General features: G+C 45.4%; 1 protein-coding gene across 3 annotated transcripts in view; it reads left to right on the forward strand.

Annotated features, from left to right (window-relative positions):
* Window positions 1-17,422, forward strand: part of RLF (rearranged L-myc fusion) — a 114,835-nt gene that overhangs the window by 48,607 nt on the left and 48,806 nt on the right. For all 3 annotated transcript variants that reach the window (XM_024199602.2, XM_024199606.2, XM_024199605.2), the window contains exon 5: window positions 8,529-8,731. In XM_024199602.2, coding sequence (XP_024055370.2) covers window positions 8,529-8,731 — 203 coding nt within the window. The remainder of the gene's footprint in view (window positions 1-8,528; window positions 8,732-17,422) is intronic.

The following is a 17,422-nucleotide window of genomic DNA, read 5'->3' on the forward strand; positions in this document are numbered from 1 at the left end:
GTGTGCACAGGGCTCCACTTCCGACGGATCCCTTTCCCCGCCCCCCTCCACGCCCAAATGATAATTACAACTTACGCCTCCCTACTGGGATGGGGTGTCCACTTAGCCTCACAGCACAGGGCAGGTCTCCTTTGGAATCAATATTCTGGAACTGTGAGCAGTTCGCAATGCCAGTGCGCACTTCAGGCCCCTAATCAAAACCAAAACCATACAGATCATGACGGACAACGTGGCCTGCATGTTCCACATAAGCAGGAAGGAGCGAGATCACACGCCTTATGCACAGAGGCCATAAAGTTGTAGACGTGGTGTATCCAACGCAACATCAACATATCAGCCACCTACCTACCGAGATCTGAGAACATCACAGTGGATACCCTAAGCTGCAAGTTCTCGCATGACCACAAGTGGGAAATAAACATCTCCGTGATCCAGAGCATATTTCAACAATGGGAGTTCCCCCGATAGACCTATTTGCCATGAGCTGGAACAGCAAATGTCCAATGTTTTGCTCCAAAATCCAGAGGAGATGCTTTTTTCATCCGATGGGACTCACCTCTCCTGTACGCCTTCCCTCCCATCCCGCTACTGCCTAGATTCATACACTAGATCAGGTCTGATCAAGCCAAAGTCATCCTGATAGCTCCAGCATGGCCCAGGCAAACATGATATCCATACCTATAACAGATGCCAGCATCCCCGCCGTAAGTCCTTCCACTTTTTCCAAATCTCCTCTCTCAGGATGCAGGCCAAATTCTGCACCCGGACCTGGAGGTGCTCCATCTGAGAGCCTGGCTCCTCAATGGTTCCAAGGGGAGGAGATGATCTGCTCCGAAGAAGTTAAGGATATCTTGCTAAACAGTAGATGGCCAACTACTCGCTAGACATACCTCCACAAAAGGAAGAGATTCCACATGTGGTGCCTAAACAAACAAATTGAAGCCACCAGTTCTACCCTGCCCATAGTCTTGGACTACATACTTTACCTTAAGAAATCGGGGGTTTCAGTGAGTTCATTATGAGTATACCTGCTCACAGTTACAACCTTCCACCACAAGGTGGATGGCGTTTCAGTCTTTGCACACCCAACTACTAAAAGATTCCTGGAGGGCGTTTGTAACCTCAACTCAGAGCCCCAGCTTCTCCACCTTAGTGCTTCGATCTCTGACTGCTCCAGTCGAACCTCTGGCTACGTGTTCGCTACTACATCTTTCCATTAAAGTAACCTTTCTAGTAGCCGTAATGTCAGCGAGGCATGTCGGAGAAATAGGGGCCCTTATGGCAGACCCATCATATACAATATTTTTTTAAAGAATAAGGTCACTCTGAGACCCCACCCTAAGTTCTTGCCTAAAGTCCCTTCATTCCACCTCAGCCAACCCATCCATCTTCCCACATTCTTTCCTAAACCTCATAAGGACAGGCAAGAGGCAACATTCCACATATTGGATGTCAGAAGGGCATTAGCCTTTTATCTAGATAGGACCAAGCCATTCAGAAAAACTCCTAAGCTGCTGTTCTCCACCACGGAAAGCTCCAAAGACAAACCCATCTCTAAGCAGAGACTTTCCAAATGGATTTCGGGCTGCATCCAGCTCTGCTACCATCAACATGGGCTACAACCTCCTTAATGGGTCAGAACACACCCTATAAGAGCTGTATGCACATCAGTAGCCTTCTTGAATGACGTGCCTATTAATGACATATGCAAAGCAGCTACTTGGACATCACCCGACACATTAATACGACACTCTGTCGTCGACCTGGTCTCAGCAGCTGACATTCGGCTGGAACACATGGTCCTGTTGTCCATTCAGAATTAACTCCGAACCCCTCCTTCCACCTGAGGGGCACTGCTTTTCAGTCACCTAAAGTGGAGCACCCACAGGGACATCACTTGAAGAAGAGGGTTACTCACCTTACGCAGTAAGTGAGGTTCTTCAAGATGTGTGTCCCTGTGGGTGCGCCACTACCCTCCATCCTCCTCCTTACTTCAGAGTTCTAATTAGTCCTCTGCGGTAGAGAAGGAACTGAGTTGCAGGGTGGCTGTACAGCACTAATCAGCTATTATGACAGGCGTGAGATTGGGAGAGCACATGTGCAGTGCAGCCCAGCCAGCTACTGCTGTTGAAATTCTCCAACTAAAGGTGCAGGGTGCTCAATTACCTAAAGTGGAACACCCACAGAGACACTCATCTCAAAGAACCTCAGTTACAGCACAAGGTGAGAAATCATCTCTTCACATATGTGCTTGTTTGTTCCTTTAGGACAGTGTTTCTCAATGACCAGTCTGTGGACCAGTGCCAGTCCCTGATCTACCTGATACAGTTTAGGAAGGCAGCAAGCCATTCCCTGGTATCAAAAAGATTGAGAAACACTGCTTGAGGATGTACAAAGAAGGCCTGAAAGTAATTTGCTTTTTTATATTAGAAATTAGATCATACCTAGACTGTAAGCCCCCTGATGATATTGCAAGAGGCAAAAGAATGAAAGCTGAGTTGTTAAGAGGGGAAGGAAGTTTTAGTCAGACCTGGTTTTTGTTTGCTCATCTAAATTAAATAGGTATCAAAACCAAACATTTGTGACTAAAGAAATTCTTTATTAAAAATTAACAACCTCACCCCTTCAATGAAGGTGTTAAGAGCGCAAAATTATTTATTATTTATATTATCCATAGTGCCTAGGAGCCCTAGTCATGGGTCAGAGCCCCATTGTGCTAGGTGCTCTGCTAACACAAAACAAAAAGATGGTCTGTGCCCCAAGGAATTTACAATCTAATTACAAGACAAAAGACAACAGACGTATGGGGGGAGTAAAAGGAGACAGTGAGACAATATTGATCACCATGATAGGCAGTAGTCTCTGAACACAAGAAGCCTAATCGTTCTAAGCATCATGGCAAAGAAGAGTTTTGATAGGGATTTAAAGGGTGAGGTAGCTTTGCAGATGTTTAGGAGGGGCACCTCCCAAGCATATGGGACAGCATGAGAGAAAGCACAGAGGTACTTGTTTGAAAACTTAAGTGGGCTGTGTAGGCTGGCACCATGGGCCAATTGGAGACGAGCATCAGTGAACAAGAGATGGTGGGTAAGGTAGGGACTGTACTTGAAAGTGAAGACAAGCAGCTTATGTTTGACATAAAAGAGAAGAGGAAGGCATTCAAGGAGAGGAATGACATGGTCAAAATGAGGGCCTCGGAAAATGATCTTTGCAGCAGCATTCTGAATGGATATGAACAGGGCAAGACTGGGTTTGTCAGGCCAGAAAAGAGGATGTTGCAGTAACTGAAACGTGAGGAGATGAGTTTGGACAAGAGTTTTAGCGGTGTGGGTGGATCAGAAGGGTTGTATTGTAGAAAAGTTATGCAGAAAGAACTGGCAAAATTCCTCCTCGCTGTAACCTTGCCATTTCCCCCCATCTTTGAGCAGAGAACAGTCAGTGGTCAATGCCCATTCCCCACCTTTCTTTATGCTCCATGTTATGACTGAGATGTCATGTTCTTACCATTCTTAATCCACCAGTAAAGTAGCCCACTTTAGTAGCCATTAGAATTTGAAACAGAACTTAAATTAATTTGATCACATACTTTGGGATTCCAGATGATGGTTGAGGCTTTGCTATGTTTATTAGCACTAACATGTTTTTGTTACTGTAGTGATAACTGCTGCTCTACGTTTGACCGGGGGGATGGGGGGGTGGGCAGACTTAATCCATGGTGGTGGAACATTGTACAGAAAGAGGGGGAGCAGAGAGGATCTGTTTGTGGACGTGTACAGAGAGGTGAATAGGGAATATGGTTGAATTTACCAGTTGAGCGCAAAACGAAGGTCACAGTTCAAAGGCAGAGCGTGTCATAGATGCGGTGGGGCTCTCCCTGTCAGTAGCCCATCAGATTCTTGATGGGACCCAAAGGCCGAATTCATGGGTGTTCTAAGTACACAGGAGCCTGAACAGAGTCCAGTCACTGCTCACTGTCTTGGGATCCCTAGGCACACTTTTGTCTAGGACCCTCTCAGCTGTAACCACCTGACCCAGCAGCCTAGTCTCTGAGCTCAGTGTTGACACCTCAGACTCTCCTGTAGTTTAAACAGACCTTCTCCCAGAATCTCACTTGGTGTGAGCCTTCTGGTTTACCTTTTCAAGGGACCACATGCTATATATAGCATATAATACAGTCACTTTGCATGGACATCTAACACGGTATTGCTCTTTACTTAAGCACTAGAAATACACAGGGGGCAGAGATGTAGAAAAACAAATATCCAGAACACAAAGACCCTCACTCTAGCTTACCTTTCCCTTGGGAGTCCTTGGGATATCATCTATGTCCCTGACCTCTTCCTGCTCCTGCAGTAGCTTTCCATATCTTATACTGATGGAAAAAATGGCCAAAAACCACACTCTAATAAAGCCACTCCATTTCTTTGTAACTTTGCAGTCTCCTCTATCAAGTGACTCCTGATCAGCCTCAGTGATGACCTAGAGTCCTAGTAGGTGGCTTTATTGCCAGGGAACCTTTCCCTGACAAACCAGTTCTACAGGGTAGAAGCTAGTCTGTTGTCTAGGGTGTTTGTAGTTCAGTAGACGACTATCCTGATTTAACAACCCTCTATTGTCATGTACCATTTCAGTCCATCATGGAGTAAAGAGTCAACAGATAAGATAAAGAACCCCATATCCAGTAGGGAGTCTGCAGCCTGTCAGGGACATGCAAAGATCCCCCAGTATTAAACAGAGTTTATAAGTTGTGCAGGCAGATTCCACAAATCATCATGGGTAGGATGGGCATTTTGAGCAATGGGTGGCAAAACAGGACCTCTTTGGAGTGATGACAAGGAAATCATGCAGGTAGACTTCAGAAATGAGAGGGAGGAGCAAATGGGGGATACAGTTTCAGCTGGAAAAGTTCAGAGTAAGAAGGTAGAAATAAAATTGACTACTGGTTTGACCCAGCATTTTCCCCCTTTTCTCGTACCTGAACTTCCTGTCTGATGATATGGCATCAGTCAGGACAATAGCAGTTGAACTTCTTTACAGCTTTCCCCCAGCACTCCAGTCCTCTGCAAGACCAGGGAAGAATTGTGTGTCCAAATGTGAGGCACTCATTTCAGTGGCACATAAAGGCCTCAGCTAGGTAGGGCCCTGTGGTTTATACACAGGAGTGGTATTCCATCTGCAGCATCTTATCTGCAAGTACAGCACACACCTGTGTGCAGAGGCAGTGAAGGGGGAGGTGCATGAATGTTGCATTATTAAGGTTAAGATTCTGTCACAGGTATTTTTAGTAAAAGTCAGGTCATTGGCAATAAACAAAAATTCATGGAAACCTCTGACCTGTCCCTGACTTTCACTAAAAATACCCTGGGCGTTTGGGTGGGGGGCAGACTGCTGCCGGGGCTTGCAGCTGCTCTAGCCCTGCTGCTGCTCCTGTGGCAGGGGTTAACTGCTACTACTCCAACCCCACAGGGGATGACCCAGCCCCAGTCACTGCATCAGTCAGCTGTTCTTGCAACCTCTACCCTACCTGCTGCTCCAGCAGCCCCAGGGCTGGTCACTGGCCAGCCGCTCCCAGGGCTGGTCACTGGCCAGCTGCTCCAACCCTGCCCCAGGAGAAGTCACGGAAAGTCATGGCATCTGTGACAGAATTGTGTCTTTATGCATTATGAAATCAGTCTGCAGGTACTGTTGGAACACCCTCTCTTCTCTCAAGACTGCTTTTCCTTAGCTTCAGCTGAAACCTTCCTTGCTGAAAAAGAATTGAGCATTCATAGCTTCCATTTTGAGGGGAAAAAACTAAATGGAGCTGGGAGTAGGGGACTATGGTAGTTTCATGTCTTCCAGTTTTCTCCTCGACCTCTAAAAGGCCCAGAAGGCTTCTGAAATCTCCCAGAAGAAATTGCTGTGAGCTGTGAGACAGGTACCCAAAGGCAGCGCAACAGCAACGCTAGCTGAGTGCAAATATGGGTGCTAAGCAAAACTGCTACTGACCTGCACCTGAAACAATATGACTGGCTGTTGCACTGTTGGTATGTAGCAGGGCGGGCACTCACCGCCACGGCGGCGCCTCCTGATGGTCAGTCCAGGAATTAGCTCACCCCAGCTTTGGAGCGCCTCCTGCTGGCCGGTGTCTCCCTACCGGTACCTGCTTCCTAGTCAATCTCCACCACTGTACTTCAGGCCCCGCGTCCCTCACCGGCCTGCGGTGCCCCTTCTCCTGGGTACTGCCCTTCAGCAGTGTCCCCACATATTCGGGGTCCTCCCCTCCCCGGGGAACCCCAATCCCACCTTGCCTCAGTGACACACTGCCAGTCTTCATCTAGCCCCTTCCCTCAAGGGCAAACTGCAGTCTGAAGTGGCCACTCATCATCGGCCAAGGGGGTTGGACCGGCTACCTCTTCCTTCCCTTGCTGCTTCCCCACAGCCCTAGTACCTCCTCCGGCCCTGACAGCAAGGCCTCTGCCTGGGGGTTTGCCAGGCTGGAGCTTCCCCCAGCTCCTCCTGCCCTGCCCCAGCACTGCGCTGTCCAAGGTACCCTTTGCTCTTTCAGATAGCCAGGTCCATCTCTCTCCAAGGCTGAAGAGAGACTGACTACCCCTTCTGATCTGCTCTCTTTTTTAATGGCTTGGCCAGCTCTGATTAGCTGCCTCCTGCCTCTTCCTGATCGGCGCTCAGCCCCAGCCCACTCCGAGGGCTGGCATTTAACCCTTTCTGAGCCAGAGCCGGGTGACTGTCCCGCTACAGGGTACTTTATGCTAGTGCTCTCATCAGTTTAGTTGTCTAGGGTAGGCAAGGTTCAGTCTTACTCTTACACAGCACTATTCTATATTTGACACCATGATATGATACATGGTGTGGGCGAGAGTGATAGAGAAATCTCAGTTTAATTGAAGCCCTTCTTTTCTGTCTTCCTGTAATCAGTTATTTCTTTATGCATTCCCAAGCCAGGTGGTATACAGATGCAACTCTCAAAGGAGAAAAAAGGGTTGCTTACTAGTACCTGGAGACTTTAATGTATGTTGCCTCTGCTCAGCTACACTTCCTACCTTCTTTTCTACAATTTCTTGGAGTGCTTTCTTTAGCACAGTGGTATCAGACATATGGCCCATGGACCAAGTAAATGCAATAGGCCATCCTTCTCCAGATCCTTCATGTGGAAGACTAGCAGCTGAAGGAAGGTAATTGGTCAGTACTGTAGATGTAGTTCAAACTTGGATGTCTAAAGTGGAGGCTCTAAATCCATAGGTAGGCATTTAAATAAGTGACATGATTTTCAGAAGTGCTGAATGCCAACAAATCTTATTGAAGTTAATGAGAGCTTCATCTGCTTGACATCTTTGAACATCAGATCTTTTAGGTGCCTAATAAGTATCACCCTTCTGCCAAACCATAGTATATGTTGGGAACATTATGAGTTTGTCACCCATTCTGGGAAGATCTCAGTGATGCAAGTGTTGGATATTAGTACCATTTGTGGAACATAAATGGTCACAAATGAATTGAAGACAACCCCCTTTTTAGGGAATCTTAGCTCAGGCACCAATGGGTGTGTCTACACTGCAGCTGGGAACGTGGATAGACAAACATGCAAGCTTCGTTTGAGCAAACACACTAAAAATAGCAGTATGGCTACAGTGATGCAGGCCAGGGCTCAGGCTAGCAACCCAAGTATGTACCAGGGTGTTGTGTGGGATAGTACTTAGGTCACTACCCGGAGACTCTGCCTGTGCCACTGAAGCCATGTTATTTTGGGGTTTTAAAAATTGGGTTGGGCTCGAATCTGAGTACAGGACTCCTGTCTATTTAGAATGCTTTCCATAGATTCATAGAGCAGAAGGGACCACTGTGATCATCCAGTTTACCTCCTGTGTAACACAGGCCATAGAACTTCTATGAATTAAATCCTGTTTGAAGTCAAGTAGTGCTTTCCCCCTTTCAGAGTGCCTCAGAATTAATTTCAGAAAAGGACTTCTATATTTTGTAATTTTTTTGGTAGTGTTATAACTAGATTTTAGACGCATTTCATAAAGCATGCTTTTATTTTGGCTGAACATGTAGTGTTTAGTGTATTATTTGAGATACTTAGTTTTCTAGTCATGGATAGATGCTGTAGAAATAAAATATATTAAACTTACCCAACTTAAAGTACAGGAAAAAGTGTCCTGGTCAAATTTAATATTTCTACTCATGAAAAGTACTATAGGATCTGAGTGTCTCCTAATGCTGTGCTGTGATGTCTATTGAGCCAAAGAGGCTACCGTCCCTTACTAATATACTAGCACTACTTTTGTAGCATAGCATTCCCTTATCGCTACACAGGTGCACTGCGAGTGTGGTAATTTGTATGAAAACACCACTGCTTATTCACTACTGTCCATTTCTACTGCAACAAGGGTTTCATATCTCTTATCTAAACATTGACCAGACCTCAGCCTGTTTCTTACAAAATCAAAATGGTGTGAATGCAATGAGGCAACTAAGTGCCAACTGTAAATTTGGTATATTCTCAAAGGTTTTTTTTCTTTTCCTAGCCAATAAATTGGTTACACGAGAAGGGCCTTCCTTTCTGCAGATGCGAGTAAAACACTTGATGAAGTCAAACTGCATTCCACAAGCTACTTTCTTGTCAAAATTGTGTGCAGATTCTCCAGATATTTCAAATGTATCATCTTTTCGCCAAGCCTACATCACATGTTTGTGCTCTATGCTGCCTAATGAAGACTCTATTAAAGAGGTTAGTAATCATAGCCCCTATTAATGTGTGAAGTTTCTATCAAGTGCATTTCTAAATAAATTTGGCTAATGCTAAGGTTATAGAGGTTTTTAAAGAAAAACTAAAATCTAAAGACTTCAGGCCATAGTATGAAAGTGCATTTAATGCTATTGCTACAGATACACATATGCATTATATACAGTCTATTAATGTGGGCTTATACATATGTTCAGCCATGCAAAAAAGGTTTGAGTGCGCTAGATCCTCATTTGCCTCAAGTATAAATCTAAAGTCTTCCCTTCAGCTGCCCTATGCACTGTGATGCTGTACTCTTCTGATGCAAAGGAATAAAATGACTGTTCTAATAGAGTGAAAACTAATGTAGAAAAGGAGGGCTGGGGAGCCATGGGCAAACTCCTCTAGTGTCTAGTGGCCTGAACCTTTATGATCCTACTACTTTGATTAAAAAGTGTTTTCTTTTCTTTTCTTTTTTTTCAATGTAGTAACAACTGTGCTAATAGTGAACATTGTAATCAAGGTTGCAAAACTGTTGCCACTATAACCCCACTTGTTACTTTTTATTGAATTCACTGTTTGGGCTGAAATCTTAAATGCTTGGTGTCAACTTGAATATGAGAATTTGGGGGGCGGAAGAGGGGGAGAGTTTGAGCAAAATCTTTTAAGCCATTTTTGAGTGTGTGTGTGGGGGGGGAGATAATGAGCAGGACTTTCCATTGTTTAAAATGAAATGTGGCTGAATAACTCAGATGTTTGCACTTCCCAGCTTCAAGAGAATAGGCCCCTAATTAAGGCCTCTCTGCTCAGTCCGGGGGGAAAAAATTAAGAGCAAACACATTATTTGAAAATGTGGTGTTGTGTATGTTAGCAAATCTGTTAAACATAGTGTCAGTGCTTTGCATGGGAGTTAACTGGACAGCTGAGCTGCACAGACCCAATTACTTTGAATCAAGAAGTTGAACCGAGGTGGCGAAGAGTGATGCAAAGAACTGGTATTAGCAGGAGCAGGGGATGTGGTTTCTTCAGATGCTTATTTAGAAAGATGTTCATAGAATCATAGAATATCAGGGTTGGAAGGGACCTCAGGAGTTCATCTTGTCCAACCCCCTGCTCAAAGCAGGACCAATTCCCAACTAAATCATCCCAGCCAGGGCTTTGTCAAGCCGGGCCTTAAAAACCTCCAAGGAAGGAGACTCCACCACCTCCCTAGGTAACGCATTCCAGTGCTTCACCACCCTCCTAGTGAAATAGTGTTTCCTAATATCCAACCTAGACCTCCCCCACTGCAACTTGAGACCATTGCTCCTTGTTCTGTCATCTGCCACCACTGAGAACAGCCGAGCTCCATCCTCTTTGGAACCCCCCCTCAGGTAGTTGAAAGCAGCTATCAAATCCCCCCTCATTCTTCTCTTCTGGAGACTAAACAATCCCAGTTCCCTCAGCCTCTCCTCATAAGTCATGCGCTCCAGACCCCTAATCATTTGTGTTGCCCTCCGCTGGACTCTTTCCAATTTTTCCACATCCTTCTTGTAGTGTGGGGCCCAAAACTGGACACAGTACTCCAGATGAGGCCTCACCAATGTCGAATAAAGGGGAACAATCACGTTCCTCGATCTGCTGGCAATGCCCCTACTTATACAGCCCAAAATGCCATTAGCCTTCTTGGCAACAAGTGCACACTGTTGACTCATATCCAGCTTCTCATCCACTGTGACCCCTAGGTCCTTTTCTGCAGAACTGCTACCTAGCCACTCGGTCCCTAGTCTGTAGCAGTGCATGGGATTCTTCCGTCCTAAGTGCAGGACTCTGCACTTGTCCTTGTTGAACCTCATCAGGTTTTTTTTGGCCCAATCCTCTAATTTGTCTAGGTCCCTCTGTATCCGATCCCTACCCTCTAGTGTATCTACCACGCCTCCCAGTTTAGTGTAATCTGTAAACTTGCTGAGAGTGCAGTCCACGCCACCCTCCAGATCATTAATAAAGATATTAAACAAAACCGGCCCCAGGACCGACCCCTGCAGCTGCAACTCAGACTGTTGTGGGGCCCTGCATGGTCCAAGTTCAAGCACCTGAACTGAGACAGGCAGCCTCTTTTTTTTTTTTTTCCCCTCCCCTGTGCTGCCAATGACACACACATGCACCCACACCCCCTGCTGGGCCCAGGCAGCATGGAGGAAGAAACCATCTGATTTACATGCAGAGTGGATAAGAGCCCAACCTTTAGTGGAGCGTTAGATTGAGACAAGGAGACTGGGGGTGGTGGAGAGACTGGTGTGACAGATCTGGGTAATTTCCTGCAATATTCAGGACAGATCTTACTGAATTAAGTTTATTGTGGGCCAGGGATTGTAAGTAATTCCATGGGGGAGGGGGCCCACATCCCTCCAGGAGCTAAGAATGGGGAGGATGACTAGGCAAATTCATTCAGATTGTAATACTCCAGAGAGCAATCTGCACCTGGAGAGGCTTGGATGTACTCGTTCAAACTGGTCTCTCCAGAGAACCAACAGACTATCGGGAAATCCTCTCTTTAATAGCCTGAATTTAAATGGGCCAAGGGCCTACTTTCTGATCCAGCAAATGGACGGGACATTCTGTCCGAGAGAAACCCCACTCCTTCGGGGAAGGGTTGGAAGAACTTGACTTATTCATGGGGATGCTTGTTCTAAGCTAGCAGCTGTTATGAACTTGTGACCACAAAAAAACCCCTCTTGATGGAGTTTGAAGAACAGATCACCTGTCAGAGCCCTTGTTGGAGTTGGGGTGATCTCAGATAAGCTTATTAGCATGTGTGTAGTGGTTTTTTAATTGTTTTAATGTTTTTTCTGTAATGATTTTACTTGAAGAATAAATGTGCTTGCTTAGAAAGGGCTGTGTGGTAACTTATACCTATGGGCAATTACACTGTTTATAGCTTCTGAGGAGAAAGCAAAGCAAGCCTGCTTAGGCAGTCTGGCCTGCTGGGGAATTCTCAGTGTAGGCAAGAAAGTGCAGCCTGGAAAAAAAAACCAATCAAGGGGGAGAGACATGTTTCCACTTGAGGTGATGGCCAGGGAGCTGGAAGCATGAGTGGGTGCCCTTGGTGGACCATAGAGGGAGAATAAAGGTACAGCTACTCAGATCTATCACAACTGGGTGCAACTGGGCAAAGAGATTGGGACAAGAAGCCATGGGGTAGTAGGGACTGAAGTTTGAGGAGCTTGGGGAAGGTAGATTGGGACTGGGAGCTAATGGGGACTGCAACTGGAGGCCAGGATTGGTGGGGAGAGGATGGGATGGGAAAAAGAGACTGGGACCAGAGAAGCTTGAGCAGTGGAGACTGGGAATGGGACTGGGACAAGAAGCCACAGAGGGGATGAGACAAGTCTGGGACAACCAAGTGGGAGGGGAGGAGGCAAGAGGGATCACACCTGAGGGGAATGGGTAGAAGACTGTGCCCACTAGAGAACACTCTCAAGAGCCTGGGATGGAACACAATATTCCTGAGTCTCACCATTCCTCTATTAGTCTACTGTTAGCAAATTCCTGTGAAACTCACAGGCAAAGTGTCCCAATCCTCTCGTGTGCTGGTTCACGTAGAGAATAAGCCTATAACTTCTATCAGCTACTCCAGCAATTCAGATGATGGAGGTATGTTTGATAGATCCAAAGGTTCCAGTCCTGCTGATGACCCATGTGGGTATCTGTATGATGCCTCAAGATATCACGTATGTTTTTTGGTTTGCATTTTTAAAAATCTAGGAAATTGCACCTCAAAAACTGTTAAAAGAACATTAAGGTTGCATAGACAAGCACTCAGTAAGGAAATGCCAGAATTAAGGTTGCTTGTGCCTAAGTTCTCTACAATCCACATGCTTAGTTGGATTTCTTTGAAATTTGGTGTGCCTCAGAAGGGTGCAGGGTAAGGTTATTTACATGACCCAAATTTTGAGTCATTTGAGCCAAGGATTCCAGAGAGAGAAGCCTGGGGGGAAAGACATTTAGTTTTTTTGACGAAGGTAAAGATCAAACTATTGATGTGATGTGGGTCACAATGGTCTCAATCTGAGTTTTATCCAAGGTAGTGCATGGCAATCACTAAATCTTTGGGGGACCCAAACTGAGAATGTATTTTTTCTTAATGTGGCTGTGCCAATACAGAAACATAACTAGAGGGTTTCCATTCCTGACATTTTATATGCTTTGACGCTCTACTCTTGTAAATGCTCTAAAATCCCAATGGTTAATCTGACTGTTTTGAAATTTGGTGCCCTTCATGAGGGCACAGGTTAGAGTTAGTGATCCATATTTGGGGTCATTTGACTGAGGAGTTCCCGAATTACAGGTCCACCCTCCCCACCCCCAAAAAATAAGTTTCCTTCTGCTGCCTCGTACTGTTAAACAGAGAGGTACTGATCACTGAATTAATCAGACCTCCTTGTGTTTGCTATGAAGTTACCGTTCAATTAACTTAATTTAGGATAAGTTAATCACAAACCCCCATTTGAAACAAAATGAGTTTTGAATTGAGTGACCGGGGATGCGAAAATTTGAGTCATGGGTGACAGTTTATTTTGTGAGGGAATGTAATCAAAATATTTGTGGTGGGGGATTAGATATGTGAATGCTTCCTGGGAGAAGAGGAGGAGTGGGGGAGCAGGGGGAGAGTGGAAGGGGTTATGGGAAGGAGGATAAATGGGGATGAGTGGTGGGGAGGAGAGAGAGGTTGTTGGCTTAAGTAAGGAGGCATGACACCCTTCAGCTCTGCCAGTGCACCCAAACCACCAATGTTGCCAACGTAGCAATTTTTGTCACTAGATTTAGTGACTTTTTGGTTTCCCTAGCGAGGAAATAAGTTCAAAGCGACCAGCCACAAATCTAATGACTTTCACTGCCGATTACAGTGATATTCAGAGAAAGAAGTCACCAATTTGTATAGTCAGTAAATCATAATAAAATACATTCCATGCTTTTCTTACTAAATGATCCTGGTGGCAGCCCTCAACCCTGGGGAGTGGGGGCAGGGGGAGGAAGAGGAAGAGATGGTGTCCAGACTGGAGACAGCAAACCTGCCAAGTTAGGGGAGGCCTGGGGAGCAGCAGCCAGAGACGTTGATCTGCAGATGTGGCCTGCCCTGGAGTCGCCACACACTCTCCGTTTGGCGCTCCCCGTCAGGCTTGGCAAGGCTATGATCAGGTGGGGAGGGAGGAGGCTGGATGGGGGCGGCTTGGCCAGGTGTGCACAGCGGAGATGGAGTTTCAGCCACTGCCTCCCAAACCCTGGGAGAACTGGCGCCTCACGGGTACTGTGGTATTCCAGTGAGTATAGCCTTCCCCGCCCACCCCCCCACTCCCTGGGACTCCCTCTTATGGACCCTGCCCCCTCACCACTCTCCCCGGCCCCAGGGAGAGACTCCCTCACTTGGATGTTGCCCTGGGTGCCCCAGGCTCATTGAGGGGGGGGAAGAGATTCCCCTCATGAGATGGACGCTTCTTATTGCATCTGTCTGAAATGTTCCCTCATGTAGGTTACATAGCAACATCTAACGACTTTTCAGAGTTTCTCTGATGACTTTCCGCTATGTGGAGTTGGCAACACATTGAGTTGTGTTACAGGAGGGGGAATTAACAGTGATGGAAATGTTTGTATACCAGGGAGTGAAGGCTTCAGGGAGATGTCTTCCCTTCTTGTGGTGGGGAGGCATCGGTACAGTAATGGGGAGGTAGCCAGATTGGAGGGGGAAATGCATTGAATAGGCTATGGTCATGGCTTGGGAGATGAGCTGAAGCAGGGCTGATGGGGTGCAGCTGGGGATGGGGGAGTAGAGCGCATGGTTGGCTCAGTATGTTAATTGCAGGGCATGATACATACAACTGCCTTAAATGACTACTAACTCCTACCAACAATGTATCTTTTTCCTGTTAAAAAAACTAGGGAAATTGGCCAAAAAACCCGTATTAATGCAGAGTTAAGGTTGTTTGATATGTCGTCTCCTTGCAAAACATTGAGTTGAGCAAAACTCAAGCTTCTGAAAACTAGGAAATGCCCAGTTAATGTTATGTGGCCAATCACACATACCTTTACTGACTCCACAGTTGCTGAAATGGGCAAGCTCTTCACCTCCTCTTACAACCCATTCGCTCTCACCCATAGATTTCATCTAACACTGTTAAAGGACAAAAAGGAGAAGAGGGGGAAAAGGTTGCCCATGTCACCTTCCCTCTGATCCCCTGGAGGTGGCAGTAGCCAATGGTAATTATTTGGATACTCCAGCTGTAGTCAGTGTGTTTAAGTGTACACTAAATGGTGCAGGCGGTAGTTGAGCCTGCTTGGTAAAGGTGTGTTTGTGGTAGGAGGATGTGTGGATTACTATGAGGTGTGAGACAGGGCTGTGATTTATATGAGATCTATGTTTTCCACCCTCATTTGTGTGTGGAAAGGGAAGCAGTACACGTATACATTCAGGATGCAGTATACCATTACTTCTATTCAGAATTTTGTAGGTTATGTCAATAGCAAGGCATAGTGCTGTTACTGTAAAGGATATTGTCAGCAGTGAGGTGGAATATGAGAGGATTCTAATTGTTTAATGCTGGTTAAGTGAAAGTGAGATTGTATCCTGGGAGTGAGTGTAAGGGAGTTGTAAAAGGCTGAGAAGTGGTTCTTAAATTGTACGTGCTTAGTATTCTTTCCTGGGAGTGGGCTAGGTGTGTGAGTTTATTCCAGGATCTGGAACCTCTTGAATCTTATTGTGCCAAAGGCCACTGTGAGAATGTGCTACGTGCAAACTGAGGCATTTCTCAGAGGGTAGAGGGAAGGTGATGTGTGCAACCTTTTTTGTTGTTTTGTCCTTTAATAATGTTAGATGGAATCCTGTGGATGAGAATGAATGGGTTGTAAAAGGAGGCTCTTCCTTGTACATTTCAGAAACTGGGGCTGGCAAGGTTAAGGTATGTCTGGTGTTAGGGCATATTGGGGCACTGCTGAAGAAGAGGAGAGTTAAGGTTGCATGGCCAGTCTTAACTCTGTATTTCCTGGTTATCAGAAGCTTGATTTTTTTTTTTTCTTTTCCTTAACTCAGTGCTCTGTATGGGACGACAATACCATCAAGCAACCTTAAGTCTACATTAACTTAACTTTTTCCTATTGATAGTACTTTGAACATATAAAGCACAGCTTCCATTGACTTCAGTTGCAGCTGTGTGCGCGTGCATTCACAATTTACATAAATCAGACCCCCAGTTTCAACTCAGCCATCCTGATAGTGAGAGGGACCATTAATGACCCCCTGTGAAAAGTTTGAGCCCGGTCTATACTACGAAGTTATGTTGGCATAGCTATGTCGGTCAGGGGTGTGAAAAAAACACACCCTAGCTGACATAGCTATGACTGCAAAAAACCCAGTGTAGACATAACTTCTGTCAGCATAGCTAATGTTTGTGGAGTTGGTGGTACAATCCGGGCAGAAAAATTCCTATTGACAAATACCTAATCTACACTAGGGGCTCTTCTGGGATAGATATACCAGGAAAGAATTTGTATTGTCGACAAGGCTTTGATTTAAGTGACATGACCAGCATCACATACCAAATATGTGGCACAGGCAGGGATAGAATCCAGTTCTCCAAGGTGGTACTCAGCTGCCTTAACCATGAGCTAATTGTCTCTTCCTGCAATCCCCTGCCCATTCTCATGGTGCTCCCTATGGGTCTGTCCTCCAGAGGAAGCCCTGGAAGGAGCAACAGTTGAGCCAAATCACAGGGTAGTGCTCCCTAAACTTTGGGAGGGAAATCAATTTCACCTCCTTTCTCACCCTGCCATTTGTTTTTAAAGGCTTGCCCATATTAATTTGTACATCTTCCATATATTGTTGCCTAGTTCTAGCTCCCCCCACTTTGGGAAACACTCCTGGTGTAAACTTTATAATATACTACTACTTTCAGGAAGATTCTTACTTCCATGTGTGACTTTAAGTATGAGTAGTCTCACTAAAGTCCTGAGTGGAACAAAGTGCTTGCAACAGAAAGAGAATTTGGGTCAGAATGTAAACAAAAAGGATCTTGCACTAGAAGTTGTATGTGAATATCTAATTCAATAACTGCTTCCCTATTGATACAAATGATCACAGTCACCGCTGTAATACTCATCCAATTGAGACTGTAAGTTTTTGAAAGTGTAAATTGCTCATGTTTGGGGAAGGGTGTGCTAGCAGGCTGGCATTCCTACTGGGGCAGAGATAGGATTGTGGTAGGTTGTTTCTGGTATATTGTTTGTTCTATAGTGTTCTGTACAAACAGTTCCACAAATCCTTGCATGTATTAAGTCTCACACTCAAATCACTAAATTAAGCAATTATTAGGTTGGGTTAATAATTTTGGGTCAGATTGAACTGGTATTTGGAGGTATACCATACCAGCACTACTTTGTAGTAAAAATGATCCCTTACTGCTCTGTTGGTGTGTATTTTTTACTTAGTGACAAATAAAAACTTTACTGCTAGAGAGATGGAGCTGGCTTCTGTTCCATCTTGAGTTATCAATTGAATTGTTCCAGTCCTGCACAACTGTGTTTTTCAAAGATGTCAGAGGGCATAATTTATTCTGGAGAATGTTTATTTGTAGCAGTTACTCACAAGGTAGAAAGAATGCAGCATTAACTCTCAAAATTTGCAAAAAGAACAGGAGTACTTGTGGCACCTTAGAGACTAACAAATTT

This window comes from Terrapene carolina, unplaced genomic scaffold, assembly GCF_002925995.2.
Source record: "Terrapene carolina triunguis isolate 2854851 unplaced genomic scaffold, T_m_triunguis-2.0 Scaffold236, whole genome shotgun sequence".
NCBI lineage: Eukaryota > Metazoa > Chordata > Testudines > Emydidae > Terrapene > Terrapene triunguis.